Raw genomic sequence first — 17,898 nt, forward strand, 5'->3', positions numbered from 1 at the left:
AATCATACAGGAGAAAAAAAGGTGATTAAGAGTCACACGTCTTACAGATGTTACTGTTATCAGTTAAGATGGTATTGAAGGATTTCAGTGCAAGAAGAGGCCATTCCCCTTTTTGGCTGTGGGAGGACTAGGGACAAAGAGAAATAAAACACAGGTAACAAAAAGCTCCCTTCCATGGACAATCCCCTCTTTGCTTTCCTTTTGCTGACAGGAAGATATTTTTGTTCAAGCAGGAATTTAATATATAATTTTCATCAGGGAAACTTTTATACAAGGTGTGTGCTTTTAGTTATATTTTTAACTTTTGTCTATTTCATGTAATTTTATACTATTTTAGCAAGATGATTTAAATTGTTTTTTACATTTTTTATTGTAATGTTTTTAAACAATTTTATCTGTGTGCTGCCTTGGGTTCCTTTCTGGGAGAAAGGCAATGTATAAATGAAATAAATGAAAGTCATCTTTTCTATTTAAACATGACTCAAATGAGCTATGCATTCATGGTTTCCCTTTTCCATCAAGAATAAAGATCTCTGTAAAGCTATACAAGCATTATAGCTTACATAATTCTATGTTAGTTTTATTAATGCCTGTGACAAAGAAACTCCTTTTTACAAAGCCTTTTTTGCACCTGCTTTTCCTCTGTATCCTCTGTGTAGCAGGAAGGCTTTTAAAAAACAGCATCAGCATTGAAAGGATGGTGAAGGAAAGCTGGAAAACAGTGTTGGTGTTGCATTGCAGAATATATCTGCAGGAAACACTGCAATAAAGCTTGGGCTGAGAAAGAATGAGACTCTACTTTAGCCGATCTTACTATAGCTGTGTGCCTACCTACAACAGGCAAGGTGAACAGCAGTTACCTCCAAAATTCCCTAGTGAGCATGCAAGAATAACAAAGCAAAATGGAAATCATAGGAAAAGTGGATACTGATGAAGGAAAGAAAAGTCATTAATAGATGCAGCTTGGAAGATCTCAAGTTGTATCTAGAAGGTTCAAAATGTTTTTGTTTACTTATGCAAGGCTTACCTGATCTGGTTGTTCCATTGCTCATGTGCATATTGTTAGTTCTGAATAAAAACTTGGTTGGAATATGTTGAACTGCTCTTCATTTTTGAGGTGCAGGAATCTATCCCTATTCTTTTCATGTTATTTTTACCTCTGGCATCAAATTTTCTGTTAAAGAATTAATGCCCAGGAACACATTATTTTGTTAACTGAGGTATTCCTGTACAGTGTAGGACAGAAACAAGTCCATTCTGTTTTGGTGTCTACAAAACTGTTCTGGCACACCAATGTTTATTTTTTTTTAATACATGTAGAAAAGAAACAGTTTGTATGGACCATTAAGCTGCCTTTCAGCTTATGGCTACCCCATGAATTTCATAGGGTTTCCCTAAGCAAGGAATATTCAGAGGTGGTTTTGCCAGTTTCTTCCTCTAAAATATGGTCTAGAGCACCTGATATTCATTGGCAGTCTCCCATCTCAGTACTAACCAGGGCTGATACTGCTTAGCTTCCAAGATCAGATAGGGTCTGGTGCTTCTAAGGGATTAAGGCTTTAAAAGAAGCACTAGCATACTATAAGTCAGTCTGCTAGAAAGCTCTGTTCCTGTGGTAATTTCTCCTGTTTCCTGTTAAAACTACATTAACATGTTACATTTTGTTTCTCATTATAGTCTTGACACAATAAATCTGGTAGTTGATTTACCAGATGCCATAGGCATTAGTTGCTACAATGGTGTTGAAAGATTTCACCCCAAATTAAGTGCAAATGTTTACCAACATATCTGACACCATATGTGACCATTGCTCCATTCAGTGTATTTCGGGCTATTAGTACGGTGTTGATGCTGTAAACTTCAGAGATGTCGATGCCTTGTGACTATATCACAGTGGTCCTAAATTGGTTTGTGAATGAATTGCAGCCAGATATCTTAGCTTGGACCATGAAATCAACGCAGGGCCACAAGCTTTCATGACCTATTGGCTTGCATGCCTCAACAATTGTCTTCCTGGTTAATACTGTGGCTTCATAGCAGCAGGCTTCGACTACTATAATCTGCGCTGCTTATTTGTAGGATCACAAGACTGTTATCAAAAGCAATGGGTGAATCATTTGTTTTTACTGACATTACAAACTTATCTGTGCCAATTCCTGTGGCAGCTGAACAGCTTGAAAAATGGACAAAAAAAATGAAAAGATGAGATGTAATGGTCAATTAAATAGGTTGCCAGAGCGAAAAACTGGAGAGGGCTCCTGTCCCTTCTTCTATGGGAATGTCTACAAGTGCTGCTTGTCACACAAGGAACACCTGCTGAAACCTCCTTTTTTACACAACTGTTCAAATAACAGGAGCTTTCTCCAGTTTTCACTCTGACAAATTGTCCTCCGACAGTTCATTCACCTGCAGATGTAGGTATAGAGGCAGGGCAAACATAGTCCTCTGAGGTGTAGCCACACTGAAGAAATAAAGCAGTTTGACACCACTCTAACTATCCTGTGGAATCCTGGGATTTGTAGTTTGGTGAGTTCTCTGATAGACCAGGCTGAATTCCTCCCCAAACTACAAAACTCAGGATTTCATAGGACAGTTAAAGTGGTGTCAAACTGCTTTATTTCTGCAGTGTGGAATCCAGAGAATCCCTCCCCCCTGTAGTAGTACTAGCAGCAGTAGTAACAGGGGTAGTAAGAGGGTGACCAGATGTCTTAACTGCAAAGGAGGAGGAGGAGGAGGAGGAGGAGGCACATGCAAAATGCAGGACATTCAAGAAAAATGGAGAATGCGACCAAATAAAAGCACCAAACATTCACCTAAATGTAAATTCATGCTTCTTAGCCCTGCCCCAAAGTCAGGACCTTTTGGGATTCCTCCGAGAGAGAAGGCTGGAATGGAGGACCCGTCCTGGAAAAGGAGGACCTCTGGTCACCCTGAATGGGTGGACCTTTTGGGAATTCCTCCTGGAGAGAGGGCTGGAATGGAGGACGTGTCCTGGAAAAGGAGGACGCCTGGTCCCCCTGAATCAATGGGGGATCTTTGGAATGCCTCCTGGGCAGAAGAAGGCTGGCATGGGCAAGGAGGGCTCCTGGGGAAAAGGAGAGCCGGAGCGAGAGGAGGAGGAGGGGGGGGGAGGCTGCTGGGCAGAGCCCCCGCCAGCCAGCCAGCCAGCCGCCTGCTCCCGCCCCTCCCTCGCTGGAGGTGAGGGCCTTCTTCTTCTTCTCCTTTCTGCCAGCCAGGAGGCTCCGGAGGCTCTCGGCCGCCAGGGTCCCTTCAGTGCAGAGGAGGCCAGCTCCGGCGGAGAGGGCTGCAGGAGAGGCAGCGCTGCGGCGTCGGCGTCGGAGGCTCCTGCTCCTGGAAGGAAGGAAGGAAGGAAGGAAGGAAGGAAGGAAGGAAGGGGGACCCAGGGGCTCTTCTTGGCTGGCCCTCGCCGCGGGGCTTCCTTTGCTGCCCAGAAGCGCGCCAAGCAACAGGTCCAGCGGCAGCAGCAGCAGCAGCAGCAGCAGCAATAGGCGTCGGGGCGCGCCGTCGAAGCAGCAGCATCAGGAGCCCGAAAGCCCGGGAGCCCAGCTTCTCCTGTTCGGGGAGAGGGCTCCTCCAGAGGGTGCCCCTCGTTCTATTCGGAGTCTGGGGGTGTTTGTTCTCTTTTGGAGGGGAGCAAGGCTTGCCATGAAGCCCCTCTGAGGAGGCGCCTGGCGCTTTTGCCTTGAAAGTGGCCCTCTTCCCGGGCTCCCCTTCGGGTGACTCCCAGGACTACTTTTGGAGACTTTGGAGGAGGAGAAGAAGAAGCAGAAGCAGAAGCAGAAGAGGCCGAGGAGGAGGAGGAGGAGGAGGGGGCTGCGGTGCCAGAGCGAAGGGCCTCCGGGGCTGCCCTCAGGATGGTGGGCCAAGCCTTGCTGAGGGCCAAGGGCCAGGCTGGCCAAGGGCAGCAGCAGCAGCAGCAGCAGGAGCAGGAGGAGGAGGCCAGCTGCCCCGGCAGGACTGGGCCCTCCTGGGGGTGGCTGCTGGCTGCCTTGCTCTCCCTGGCCTCGGTCGCCTCTTGCCTCTTCCTGGGCATCAAGACCAGTGACCTCCAGGCCAGGCTCTCGGCCATCGAGGCGGCTGCTTTCTCTGCTGCTGCTTCCTCCCAGCCCTTGGCCAGCCCTGCTTTGGAGCAGCTCACTTCCCTGATCCAGGAGAAAGTGGAGCGACTTCTGGCTCAGGTATGGGGGGCTCTGCGCCCACACTCCGGAAGCAATCCGGATTCAGGCCGTGGGAAGTGGCCTTTTGGCAAAACCCAGGCTGCAGCCACACCACAGGAATAATCCAGTTTGACACCACTTTAACTGCCATGGCTCCATGCTATGGGATTTGGCTGTGCCACCAGACTGCAGGAGTAAGCTGGTTTGACACCACTTTAACTGCCATGGCTTCGTGCTATGGTATTTGGGGAAGTGTCATTGGCACCAGAGCAAATCTCAAGTTTCCTCCCACAGTGCGGAAACAATCCAGTTTGATACCACTTTAACTGCCATGGCTCCATGCTTTGGAACTGGGGGAAGTGTCATTGGCTGTGGCGCCAGAGCATACCTCAGGCTGCATCCGCACTGCAGGGATAATCCAGTTTGACCCCACTTTAACTGCCATGGCTCCATGCTCTGGAATTCAGGGAGCTGTAGTTTTGTGAGACATTTAACCAGGATGTCCAGATGTCCTAAATGCAAAGGAGGACAAGGCACCGCAAAAGGTAGGACATTCAAGAAAAATGGAGGACGTGACCAAACAAGAGCTACAAACACTCATATAAGCTAAGCTCTGGTGCCACAACCAACAACATTTCCAGAATTTTATAGCATTGAGCCAGGTAGTTAAAGTGGTGTCAAACTGGATTATTTCTGCAGTGTGGATGCAGCCTGAGGTGGCTGTTCCAGGGCATCCCAGGAAAGAGGTGGGATTGGCACATCTCCTTTGCCATCTAGTCTGCTCAGGAATGTTATGTTGACCGTTAGCTTCCTGACCAGTTGTATATTTATCCCCTTAGCCAAAGACGACAAACAAAAGTGTGGTTTGTGTGTGTGGCAGAAAGAGAGAGACCAACTGGGTAAACATGGAGGGGAGAGATGTGGAATCAGTGAATGTTTGTGTTGAGATGTGCTGGAATGAAGAATGAACCAAGGGATACATTCAGTGTTTGTCCTAGTTAAGGTCGGGGTGAAGCAAATAGGATTTAAGTCCCAACTTCTTCAAGTCCCATTGTTTTCAAAAGATTTCCTCTAGGTAGGACTTGTGCTGGATTTACCCCAATCCCTTCAGGATTAATTCTAGCTGATCTGAGGGGGACACAATTAATTTGGGGCCAGTCTCTTTGGAATGCCAGAGTCAGACTATTCATGACTAATGTTACTTTGTGGTTGTCATGTGCCTTCATGTCAACTCCGACTGTCATAGAGGGTTCCTGTCAGGATTTGCTCAGAGGGGGTTTGCTGTTGCCTTCTTCTAAGGCTGAGAGAGTGTGACTTGCCCAAATTCACTGAAAGGATTTCCATGGCTGAAAAGGAATCTGAACCCTGGTCTCCCAGAGTCCTGGTCCTGTACTCAAGCCATCACACTACACCGGCTCTCTCAGGACAGCAATAATAACAGAGTGACTCTGAGCATGTACAGTGCGCTTTTTATTGTGTTTTCTATTATTAATAACTGCACACACATTGGGTTAGAAGGGATGATGGTCTACCCAAACAGTGTAGTGTCTGGATAGGCTTGAATACTGGTTATTGTCTTCCCAGAAATGCGGCCCTGGTTGGCATTTCCTTGAAGAAATTCATAAAAAACAAGGCTTGCTGTGATGCTTTATGAAGTGCTGTGAACTAAAAGCAGGGATCTCTTGTTTTCCACGGACCTGGAATAAAGTGGGAGCCCTATAAAACCGAAGCCTTCTAAAAGCAGACACAAGCAACATTATCAGGGAGCTTTGCGTACCTTTCAAAGTGATGCTGTTCCCACTGAATCCTAGGAGAAATCTGTTTTTTTAAAAAGACAAAAAACAAAAACAAAACCCCATTCATGGTTAATGCTGTGGCTCTAGTCTTAAATGCTTTATTGAGATATTTGGAACGATATTAAAAATGTTCCAGGCTCAACAAGAAACCCATGCAGACATGTGGCAGTAAAGTGCGGATCCAAGTTTCAATGGGCTGCCAGGACCAGCCCCCAGAGACAGTTTGGCAGCCAGCCGCTAGAATGCTATTGGCAGCCGTTACTCCTATAATGTGTTAGCATTTGACCTTCATATATAAAATATTCATTGCTCTCACATCTCTAATTTACAGATATTCACCCCAAACCAAGTTTGCACCATTTCTTTTGTGCTTCTCAAATGCTGTCAGAAAGGGTGGGTGGGTGATAGTATTCACATGGAAGAGGTAGAACATCAGTGGCAGCATAATGCAAAGGAATAACCATGTGTGTATGTGAGAGAGAAAGAGATGATTGAAGCCATTAGTTGTCGGAGTGAATGAACAATGTGAATTGACTGAAATCCAACCGCAGAAGCTATTGCCAGTTTAGTGGGTTATGAAATGGCAGTAAATCACGATTAGGTACACAAAATGCATTTAACACCAGCTCTCTTTCTCAGTTTCACACTCTATTTACTGTATTTGCAACTGTCTTCTCTCTTCCTTGCAGAAGTCCTATGAGCATATGGCAAAAATCAGAATAGCAAGGGATGCGACTCCAGAATGCAACTGCCCACCAGGTAAATGGGAGTGGCTGGGAAACACTTCCTTATAGCTATTCAATATCTGTACATGGACGTTTATTGAACACAGTATAGACATGTTTCCCTTGGAAAAATTGGTGATGCTGAAGAAGAGATTGAAAGTAAACTGTTAAAATTAGCCTGTCTTTTGGAGTATGGGGTTGACAGTGGGAAGTGACACATAGGTTGCAGTCATATATCAGCTTACTTGGAATTAGGTCCCCTTGAACTCAGTGGGACTTTCACCCACACAGAGAACCTTGTTCATATATAATGGCATTCCTAAGCTTATTGTGTGAAAGACACTGTCATTTTTGAGCACAATATTGACATAGTTCGCTTAGAGAAATTGATTGTGTCAAGGAGAACATGAGAGTATTGAAATGATAGAATGTGCTTTAGAGTCCTGGCCCTAAATTGTTTAAATCTTAAGCATGCAAGTTGAAAATTAAATCCCAGTAGGATTCTTCTCAATAACTCCATTTTTGGGATGCTGTCCAGTATTGTAGTCCTATATTTATTTACCTGGGAACAGATTTTTTCCCCTCTGAGTTGAAATGTATATGACAGCAGTGTGAGGCTGAAATCACATACATAGTTGTTTGGTATCAAACCTCATTGAACTCAATTTTTTTTATCAAATGATCAGAAAATGTATTTGATGCAGGTTATAAGACAATAATTAATGCTCATACTTTGAGGTAAGTTCAGTGGGATATCTTCAGGTAAATACACATATGCTTGGACTGCTAATTTGCTGTCTTCAAATACATGTAGTTTACTTTTTAAATAATGTGTTTCAGACTGAAGTATTAGATGGACAAGTGCACACAACAATATAAGCATTTCAGAGACTTTTACTCTTAGAAATAGCTCTTAATCAAACTATTAGGTTTGCATCTGTGGCTGTTTCCTCCTATTGCCTGGCTATTCTGAAAAGACCAATATGTTAAATACATCAGACAGTTAGAAACAGATGCAAAAGTAATTTTAGTGCTTGGTTTCATTTTGTGTTAAAGAATATATAAACATTTGGGTTACTGTTTCCTTCATCATTATGCAGGGATATTTTACCAAGTAACTGCATGTCTCATGTTGTATATCATTATTCAGATTATGAAATCACTACTGAAATGCACTAACTTCACTGGAAATTCTTTGCAGGGAACCATTTAAATGTTGGATTCTCTGAAAACAGGGTCAGTAAATTGTAATGTTTATTATTTTTGCTGTATATCTCTTTGTAGAGGGTTTAAGTGTTGTAGTTTCTGCTTAGCTGGCTATAGTATTTACTTAGGTGCGTTTAGACATTTTCAGAGAAGCAGTCTGTTTTCTCCAGGTTTCCTGAAACTAGCATATCTGCAGAATAAGTTGCAGAAACTCGTGTATGGTGTGTCCCATATTAAGTTAAAGAACAGCACAGAGTATGAGATAGTTGTAAGCTCTTTGAACTACTAGAGTTCTGACAGCTGGTGGGTTTATCAGGTACTTACTGGGAACATGTTGTCTCAGCTGTTAGAACCCCCTAAACCTTCCCTCTTGCAATTTCTGGGGAGCAGGCACACATTTTTGACCCTGCTCTTGGGTATGCTGCCATTTGGTCCTTTGTAGTGAAAACAACTACACATGAGAAGCGGTTTGTGACAGACCCATTCACTGCAGAACACTAATATAAGGAGGTATGGTGGTAGGAACAGGCAGTGAACCTGACACCAGTTCATGGAATATGGCCCTGATCCTCAGCAATTGTGTCATGATCCCTTCATGTATGGAGTGGCCTCTACAGGATGATAGAACTTTAGAAATTTTTGTTGTTTTAACATTACCTAGCGGGAAGGTTCCCCCCAGCATGTAGTGCTAATAGAAGTCTGCAATCAATTGTGATTTCTCACCATATATACCTGTACTGTTGTTGTTGTGTGCCTTCAAGTCATTTCTGACTTATGGCAAGTCTAAGATGAACCTTTTACCAGGTTTCTTAGTAAGATGTGTTCGGGGTGGTGGTTGCCATTGCTTCCCTCTGAGGCTGAGAGTGTGTGACTTGCCTAAGAACAGCCAGTGAGTTTCCATGGCTGAGCAGGGATTCAAACCCTGGTCACTAGAGCCATAGTCCAGCACTCAAACCACTACACTGCGCTAACTGTGCACAAAATCATATGTTTGTTAGAAAACATTGGGGGTAGACATGTTGGCCATATGGCAAATCCAGTAACAACAAAAATCCACCAAACAGTGATACTTTTATTGGGCCAACCAAAATGAACAATATACATGCTGCAAGCTTTTGAAGCTACTCTAGCTTCTTTATCAGGCAACATGTTAAAAACCATACAGGAGAAAAAAAATTGAACATCTTAGTCATAGGCCTGCATTTTGCTGTCTTTCTTCTCATTTCAGATGATATGGAAGGGTATATCTTTCAGGCTGGAAGCTTCTCTTTCTGGCCGTGTGGCTACTGGGAGATTCTCAAAGTCCAGGAAATTTCATATCCATTTGTAACACAAAAACGATACTTCCTTGCAATCCAATATGTCTCCATCATTTGTGAGGTCACAGGTCCCTTTGTTGGCACAAGACACTGAGTATTTCAAGAAGCCTTCATGCTTTTGCATCAGAAAAACATGCCAATCAGTCCAGAATTTTGAATTTTTTTTACCTTTGTAGGAGGTAAAAACCTCAAGTAGTAAGGTCCCAGTCCACTGCCTCTCTCTTTAAGATTCCCCTGTTGCAGTATAATGTGGAATCTTGAAATCCAACCCCCCCCCCCCCCCCCCCAAAACCAGGGGTGGCTGTGCTGGCTATATAGCAAATCCAGTAACAACAAAAATCCACCAAACGGTGGCGGGATACAGAAGTGGGTTTTTTATGCGGCACGGTTGTGACACTGCAAGGCCAGTGGCGCACATGCGGTGTCACAAGGGTGCCGAGATGTGCAGATGCTAGGCATTCGTCACATCAAAATGGCGGCGCCCGTATGTACAGGCTGCTGCCTTTTTGACGCCCTCATCACATCTGAAAGCGCCGCCCCTCGCACATCACGACGGCGCCTCATAGTGCCCGTCTAGCCAGTGCCAGTGTTGTGTTTATTGGGCCAAACAAATGCACAATATATGTTGGAGTAATACTTTACATCTATAGATGTACACTTCATATATCTTGGGTTACACTGAGCATGCAGTATTTAAATTGGCCTTTCTGCAATGATTAGTGCCAATATTTGAGCTCTGTATTATCATGCTCAACAGTGCTGACATATCTCTGGAAGTGAACCACAGTGAGAAACTCATTTTGGTAATATATACAAAAAAAAAGACAAAGCAAGTGAGATTATTCTGTTTATTGCCCAATGACTTTTCAAAATCCTGGAAGCATAAACATTCAAATTGCACAGAGCTCTCTTTTTAAAATCCAAAACAAATGTTTTATGGCATGAGACTAACGTCACAAAACATTTGTTTTGGATGAAGAAGAATTTTGTGAAACTTGCACAAGACTAATCACTTTTTAAAAAAGAAATAAAAACAGTTCATTGTTCAGAGCAACATTTGTCTATATAAAAAGGTTATGTATAACCTGAATGGATGCTGTATTTTAACAGTCTCCACTCCCAGCTGGGGTACACAAACATTTTGTTAGGCTTTGGCTCACTCTTTTTCTTTCATAAATGGTGCAATCTCACGTGCTGATTTTTTTTAAAAATGAGGTTGAAGAATGAGTAATTCCACTATGGTGCTGTCCATTGGGTCTGAATACAATGTAGACTTAGGCAAAGTTACAACTGTTGGAATCAATAGACCCAAGCATAGCCTAACTTGCACTAGATTTAGATCTTAGAATTCATTACTGAGACCAATGTGTATTATCGATTAAATTTGCTCACCATGGATTTCTGATGTATTTTGAAGCTAGATGCAGCTTTTCTGTACAACTAAATTTCTTCTACCTCTTTGCTCTTCTTCTTTGCTACCACTAGAGCTCCACATTATACCAGCTATCACCTGAGCATCCCCTGCTAGTTTTTGTTTTTGTTTTGTTATTTTAGTATTGTTTTCTACTAGATTTCTAGGCAGTGAAACATATATCCCCCAAATGATGGATAAAAGTGCCTGTTAAGGAGTGGCATGTGTTAGGATATTAAGATGAATAGAAAGTTAACATTATTTTACAAAGAAGACTTAGAAATTGTCATGGGATGAACAGTAATCTTTTGATCAGTAATTGTTCAAAAAACAGTCTAATGGTGTCTATTCATGTTACCATATGTATGAGTGCTACATTTCAGAACATGCAATTGTAAACATCTTGTCTCAGGCTAAATTTGAAGTGATCACGTTTTTCTTCCAAAAATAACAGTTTCCAGACAGGATGAGGATTTTAGAAACATTTGAGTAAAACCAGTGCAAATAGTGCCCTCTTATCTTCATAGAAAGTGCAGAAGATACATTGAGGAGAGTCCTGTACATCCATTGGCCATTCTGATGGCTATTTGTTGCTTAATCTTCCATCATGCAAAATAGTCAGTAATAATATTTCATGTATGCAGGGTCTGCATAGGAATCAGATTTCTGTACAGTTGCTAATGGTCTAATTGTATTACCTGTTGTACCAGCAAACAAATGCTTATGAGGGATAGTACCAGCTGCTTTCACTGCCATATCACAAACCATGAATGCTTTGCAGGGATTTAACTCTGACATTGCAGACAGTACACATGTGCTAGGTCAGGGAGCCTTCAGAAGAGTGAAATAAATAGCTAATGTGTCATAGTTGATAATAAAACTAAAGTTCTAATCTTGGGGGGACACTGAAGCTCATTGGATGGCTTTCAATGAAATTTACTTTATGATGGAATTAAACCAAAATACTACTTCAAGAAAGGGAAAATTTATAACTAAAATTACTGAGCAATTGTTATTGGGACCCATGTTTGGCTGTGTATTCAAAACAAGGCAACTGTTCAACTGGGGAACCAGTTAGACTGTTGTGTTTTAGGTATGTGTTCAGATTCATCTATACACAATTTTGCATGCTTCTATATATGTATGGCTGTCTTTTTCAGAGATGTGACATTATACAGGTTTGATAGAGTTTGGGACATTTTTCTTCTGTATGAAAGTGTTATAATACAGTATTTTGTGAGCATTGTTTGTGAGTCTGTCTCATTCAGGTCTATAAGCATAACTTGTGTTATGTTGTAGTTGAACACCGACGTGATTTTTGTGTGGGTTCCTTTTCTAAATTAAATAATTTTATTTAAGTTTCTACTGACTTTATAGCTTGAAGTTACATCATTGGTTAGGCTAAATTTAAGATGATCAGAATGGATTTTGCAATAGATTTTTTTTTCTCCCTAAGATAGGTTCCCCTAAATTATGGCACAGTCTACCGGAGGAGATCCGTCTTATTACCACCTTAGATGCCTTTAAGAAGGCACTTAAGACGGATCTATCCTGGTGGGCGTACCCACCTGATTCTGTATAAGACCATGATAAATGCTTCACCCTGATGACCATTATAGGATTTTTGATGATTAGATATTTTAAGGAACTAATAGGAATGTTGTAATTCAGTATTAATATTTTATAGTTTGTTATCTGTATTAGTATTGTATTCTTAATGATGTAATTCCGCTTTGATCCTTGGGAGAAGCAAGGAATATAAATAAAAATTATTATTAATTAATTAATTAATAATAATAATAATTATTATTATTTTGAGTGTTAATAAAGTAGAAGTAGTGTAGTATGATTCTGATAATGTGAGATATTTACACCTTCATGCTTCTCCATGGAATCTCTGTGGCTTGATAATGGTACTTTAAAAATGTGGAAACTGGAATAATACAAATTCACTACCTTCCCTGATCTGCATGTTGGTAGGCATATGGCTCTCTTCAATCAAATGGTCTTTAATTTTTTTCATGTCTATAGGAAATACACTTTTCATTTAAAACCCCTTTCCCAGAACACTGAACATTTCTGTGAAACTCCAGTCTCTACCAGTGGTGCATGTTTTATTCATTAACTTTTCTAATGACATACAGTGAAGAGACTGTTAGCAATAGTCAGCTTCCTCTTGTATGAATCCACATCTACATATTGAAAGAAATTCAGTTGAAAACATATCTGAGGCTACAGTCTACTGCAAACATGCCTGGTAGTATGCACCATTCAAAACAATAGGACTTACTGAATAATAAATATGCATATGACTCGCCAGCACATAATATATTAATGGTGGTAGCAGACATTCTGTTCTTATGGTACAATGTGCTGTGTAAATTACAAAATAGAGTGGCACTATTACTTTCCTTGATCTAGACACTATGCTACAATTGATGCAGTCTAAAATCGCATTGGCCTTTTTAGCTGCTGCATCACACTGTTGACTCATATTCAACTGGTGGTCTACTAGGACTTCTAGATCCCTTTCACACATAGGCGTGTTACAGACGGGCCTTTAATACGCCCCCGTCACGTGCTAGGGGTTGGCCGAGGACCTAGCGTCCACACCGGCCTCACCCCTAGCACGTGACGAGGGTGTAAAGATGGCGGCGCCTTATACACACGGGTGCCACCATCTTTACGTGCTGGATGCGTTGCGTCTGCACGTGTCGCCCTGGAAATGACGCCGCAAATGTGCCCCTTGCACTTTGCGGCACCTCTTCCGGGGCCTCAGAAGGAGCGCAATTTCCGCGCTCCTTCTCGGCAGCGTCCGGGAGCCGCGCTGTTTAAAGACTGCGGCTCCCAGATGGTGCAAGCAGCGGCGGCAGCAGACCGCTGCAGTCCGGCGGTCTGTAACGTGCCATAGTCTGCTTAAGCCAGGTGTCCCCACATCCTATATCTATGCATTTCTTTTGTCTGCCTTAAGTGCAGTACCTTACATTTCTCCATGTTGAAATTCATTTTGTTAGCTTTGGCCCAGCTTTCTAATCTATTCAGATCTTCGTGAATTTTGATCCTGTCTCCTGGGGTATTAGTTACTCCTCCTCTTTTGCTGTCATCTGCAAATTTGATAAGCATGCCTTCTATTCTTTCATCCAAGTCATTGATAAAGATGTTGAATAGCACTGGGCCCAGGATAGAACCCTGTGGCACCCCACTGGTCACTTCTTTTCTGGATAAAGAGAAGCCATTGTTGAGCACCCTTTGGGTTTGGCCAGTCAACCAGTTACACAGTTATTCTTGCACAGTAAGCATAGGGACACTTTTTTTGGAACTCTCTCCCCCTCCAAAAAAGAAAACTCTTTAAATCAAAAGGGCAATAAGTTTCTCTATAGGAGTGATCACTGTCATGGCCAGCCATGAAGAGGACTCGGAGGACTCGGAGGAGGACTTGGCTCCTCAGGTACAGGAGGAACCTGAGGCTGTGCCAGGGCCCAGCTCTGCTCTCCCAGCCCCGGTAGAGTTGGTTCAGCCAGACCCTAGCTCTGTGGGATCTTCTTCAGTGGATCTTGGGGCTTAGCAGCCCAGTCTTGCCCTAGTAGAAGTTCCAAGCTTGGGAGACATAGGCGGGATACATACCGCCATTTAGTACTTATAGGATACGTACTAGGGTTAGGAAGGGGCGGTGCTTCCGCACCCCCCTAACCCTAGTACGTATTCAATATGTACAAGATGGCGGCGCCCCTTCTACATGGGCGCCGCCATCTTGACGTATCGGACGCTGAGCGTCCGTACGCGTCGCGGGCGTTGTGACGTAGCGAGTGCGCCCCTGGCGCCTCGCTACGTCGCAAACGCGACTCAAGAAGAAGCTCCATTTTGGAGCTTCTTTTTCAGTCTGCACGGGAGCCGCGCCGTGTGGAAGCTCCGGCTCCCCCGCAGACTAACCAGTGGCGGCGGCAGACCGCCGCAAAGCGGCGGTTTGTATCCCGCCATAGAGGAGCAGGGCATTGAGGTTCCTACCTTCAGCCAGAGGAGATCAGAAAGAGCCTGCCTTCGGCATTCCAGAAGGTTAGCTGAGAAATGCTCATTAGCCACCCAGCAGCTGTGATAAGGGAGCTGGCATGAGATATAAGACACCTGGAAGACGCTGAGCTCCTTTCTCAGAGTCTATTTGCTTCCATTAGTGAATGCTGCTTGCTCCTTGCTTCCTAGGCCTCTGACTGCCTTTGAATCTTTGACCTTGGACTGGATTCATTGACCAACTCTCTGGTACTCTTGACCTCGGAGTTGACTTGTAGATTTGCTGTCTGTAATCCTGAATTTTGGACTGGCTTGTGGCTTATTCTATTCGGATGTCGGACTGGTACTGTTGCTTGTGGAATAGCTTCTCAGCAGTTCGGCATAGTTTACTTTTGCCAAGCAGGCTCTTATCAGCCGTGTGAGTGTGTATTGGCAGCATTCCCGAACAATCACCGTGGAACCCACTTTCACTTATATACTGAAATTACATTTTTGTAGCTGATATTTTTAAACCTGTTTTGATTTGTTGAACTTAGTGATGATAGCGCATACATTTCTTTCAGTGGAAACAACTGTACAAAAACTCACTCAGCAGCATATGAACAAAACTTTAAACATCCCATTCCCTGATCCAGCAATCCTCTGTGATAGAAAAAATAATGAGATGAACATATATTTTATTGAGGTTTACTGGCAATCTAACAGGAAAGGCTAAGAAATATAGAAATTCAAACATGGGATGAGTCACTTTGCAATAGATACTGAAACTCAGTATGTGACCATTTAACTGAGCTGTTCTGCAAACAGGTTTTATATAGCTTGGTGTATGAAATTTCATACTCTCATGTCATGTTTCTCTAGCTTTTTAAAAATGTCCTGTTTGGACTGAAAAATGGCACACTAATTTCTATAACATGTTGATGATCAGATAGTTTTCCTTCCTTTATTCCAAAATAGCTAAACATCACTAGCATTTTGAAAACCATGTATGCTATTCCTCGACTTAAAAAAATAATAGCTGTAACTTGGAATAATTTCCAGTCTGTGGGTGCTGTCATCATTCTGAATTGCTTCTTTCTTTTACCATCTGCATCTATTTTGTGCTGCTTTTCCAAGATTCCCATCATTTTCCAATTGAAGTGTTCCCATGCTCACTGTGCAATTTGCCATGGTAAGGCCTGCTTCACTGTGTGCTAATGTATGAAAATGTGTAAATTCAAGTAAATGTCATTGGCAAGGGGAAATTGAAATGTTCGCTTGGCATGCTTTGCTTTCATAGTTTTTAAAGAAGAAAATTGTATTATGAAGATACTGTACAGATTGATAAGTTGTTTGTGCTATGAATAGGTTTTTTAAAAACTACTGTTTATCATAAGCCCAGTATATCCATGTACATTTTTCAGAGAGTAGTTTTGATTGGTCGCAGCACAAACAATTAAGTATTGATGCACTTTAAAGAATAATGCATAAATTTTGTGGATTGTAATCCTCTCCATGAGATGCAAGAAATGTTATTCCAAGTTATAGTAATATGTGTCCGTGAACACTTGGCTGCCAACTGTCTTTTTCAGTTCATCAAACTGTTTAATATACTATTATTGGGTTAAATTTATTTAAATTGGTGAAATTGATTATATTGTATACCTCCTTGAGAGCTAGATAGCAATATTTTGATAAATAACATACAAATATAATATCTACTCCCAAACATTCTGTGTGTGTATAGTTGTAACATACAATATTTCATACACTTGATGTAGTGGACTCTATCATGAAAACGTATGCTATAATAAATTGTAAGTCATTAAATTGCTACAGAACTCCTTGATATTCATATACATGGCAGTTTATAGATTTTGTGAACAAAATACTGATGGGATCCAAAGAAAGTACAGGCTCAAGTAAGGTAAGGGAAAACACAGAAAGAAAATGAAGACGCAGGAACAACAAATTGTAAAGGTTACAGTTACACATTTTACAATTGGAACTGAAAAGTAAGGGTATAAGCAATACAGACAAAGGTGGGTTTTGAGGAAGGGCTTTGAAGGAGAAGCAAGGAGCATACATACTCAACAAAGCAGAACAGGTTTGGTTTCAATACAGAGCAAGGTGTGTGGTAGCTACAGGTGAAATTGGAGGATGAGAAGTCATGTTCAAGGATATAATGAGAAGCAGGTGCTGAAAGCTAGTGGAGAACAGTCAAAGAAGGCTTTAAAGGACAATAAATGGACCTACATTGAATTTAATCCCATCTGAATTAAAATCCCTGCTAGTGCAAGGACTATAGCTTTGTGCAAGACAGTTGTGCAGCTGATTGCACAAATTCTTGCACAACCTCTTTCCTGAAAAAAGTGTGGAGAAGGAAGATAATGTAGGGTGAACAAATTCCGTGCTTTGATTGTCTTCAAAGCATGGTTTTGTAAGTACTGCAAACATGACTTCAATTTTGTTAAGAGATTAAGGACTGGTGTAAAGCATGATGCTTAATTGGAACATACACAAAGATGTGATGTTGACAATGTAATACTATAGCAACACATTTCTAATTTTCAGTGTTCCATAAAGATTGTTTCCTGAGGCATTAAATTAAAGAGACCTATACAAGGGAAAACAAATCAATTTCAGGGATTAAAACCGTCCAGAAATTGATAACAGCAGGGTATTGCAACTTTACTATGACCAAAGCCAAACAGCATACAGAGCCTGTTCTAAAGAGAAATAAAGTCGGAATTGCAGGTGTGAAGAACTTGGAAGGAAAGAGCATAGTTCTGCAAAACAAATGAGATGTCTATCTTTTTTATTGATTGAACAATTAAAATGATTTTTTTTATCCGTAGCTGTTAGTCATCATGCTTCCCTTTAATATGAGGTTTCTGTAAAAGTGCTTTTACGCTTTCTAAAGAAAGATGTTTATTGATATAAAACATTGTACAATCATTTCTTTAATCTGGTTAATGCTACTCATTCTTTTCTCCACCATAGAAATGATTGGTTTTATTGACACAGATAAAACCTTTAAATTATGCTTTGTTTTGTGTGTGTGTGTGTGTGCCTTCAAGTTGTTTACAACTTAAAAGGCAACCTTTACCATGAGGGAAAAGCAATGTTAAAAATATTGTAAAAGAACTAGCTGAAAACTATAGGTTTTAGTTATAACTTTGGAGCAATTCTCATTTGCATGGAATTGTACTGAATGTATAGATCACCTTAGTTTTGTATTTTCTCTATTTTGGTAGAGAGATTTTGGAAGGAACTTAA

At 41.8% G+C, this 17,898-nt stretch overlaps 1 protein-coding gene across 1 annotated transcript in view; it reads left to right on the forward strand.

The window, feature by feature from the left end:
• Nucleotides 1-3,587: 3,587 nt before the first annotated feature.
• LOC149313057 (uncharacterized) overlaps nt 3,588-17,898 on the forward strand; it is a 386,934-nt gene continuing 372,623 nt past the window's right edge. Inside the window, exons 1-2 of the mRNA XM_089525983.1 lie at nt 3,588-4,199; nt 6,664-6,733. Of these exons, the coding sequence (XP_089382109.1) occupies nt 3,876-4,199; nt 6,664-6,733 (394 nt within the window). The 5' untranslated portion in view covers nt 3,588-3,875. The remainder of the gene's footprint in view (nt 4,200-6,663; nt 6,734-17,898) is intronic.

This window comes from Sceloporus occidentalis, unplaced genomic scaffold (assembly GCF_023333645.1).
Source record: "Sceloporus occidentalis isolate IW3139 unplaced genomic scaffold, rSceOcc1.0.p SCAF_5, whole genome shotgun sequence".
Taxonomy (NCBI): Eukaryota; Metazoa; Chordata; class Lepidosauria; order Squamata; family Phrynosomatidae; genus Sceloporus; species Sceloporus occidentalis.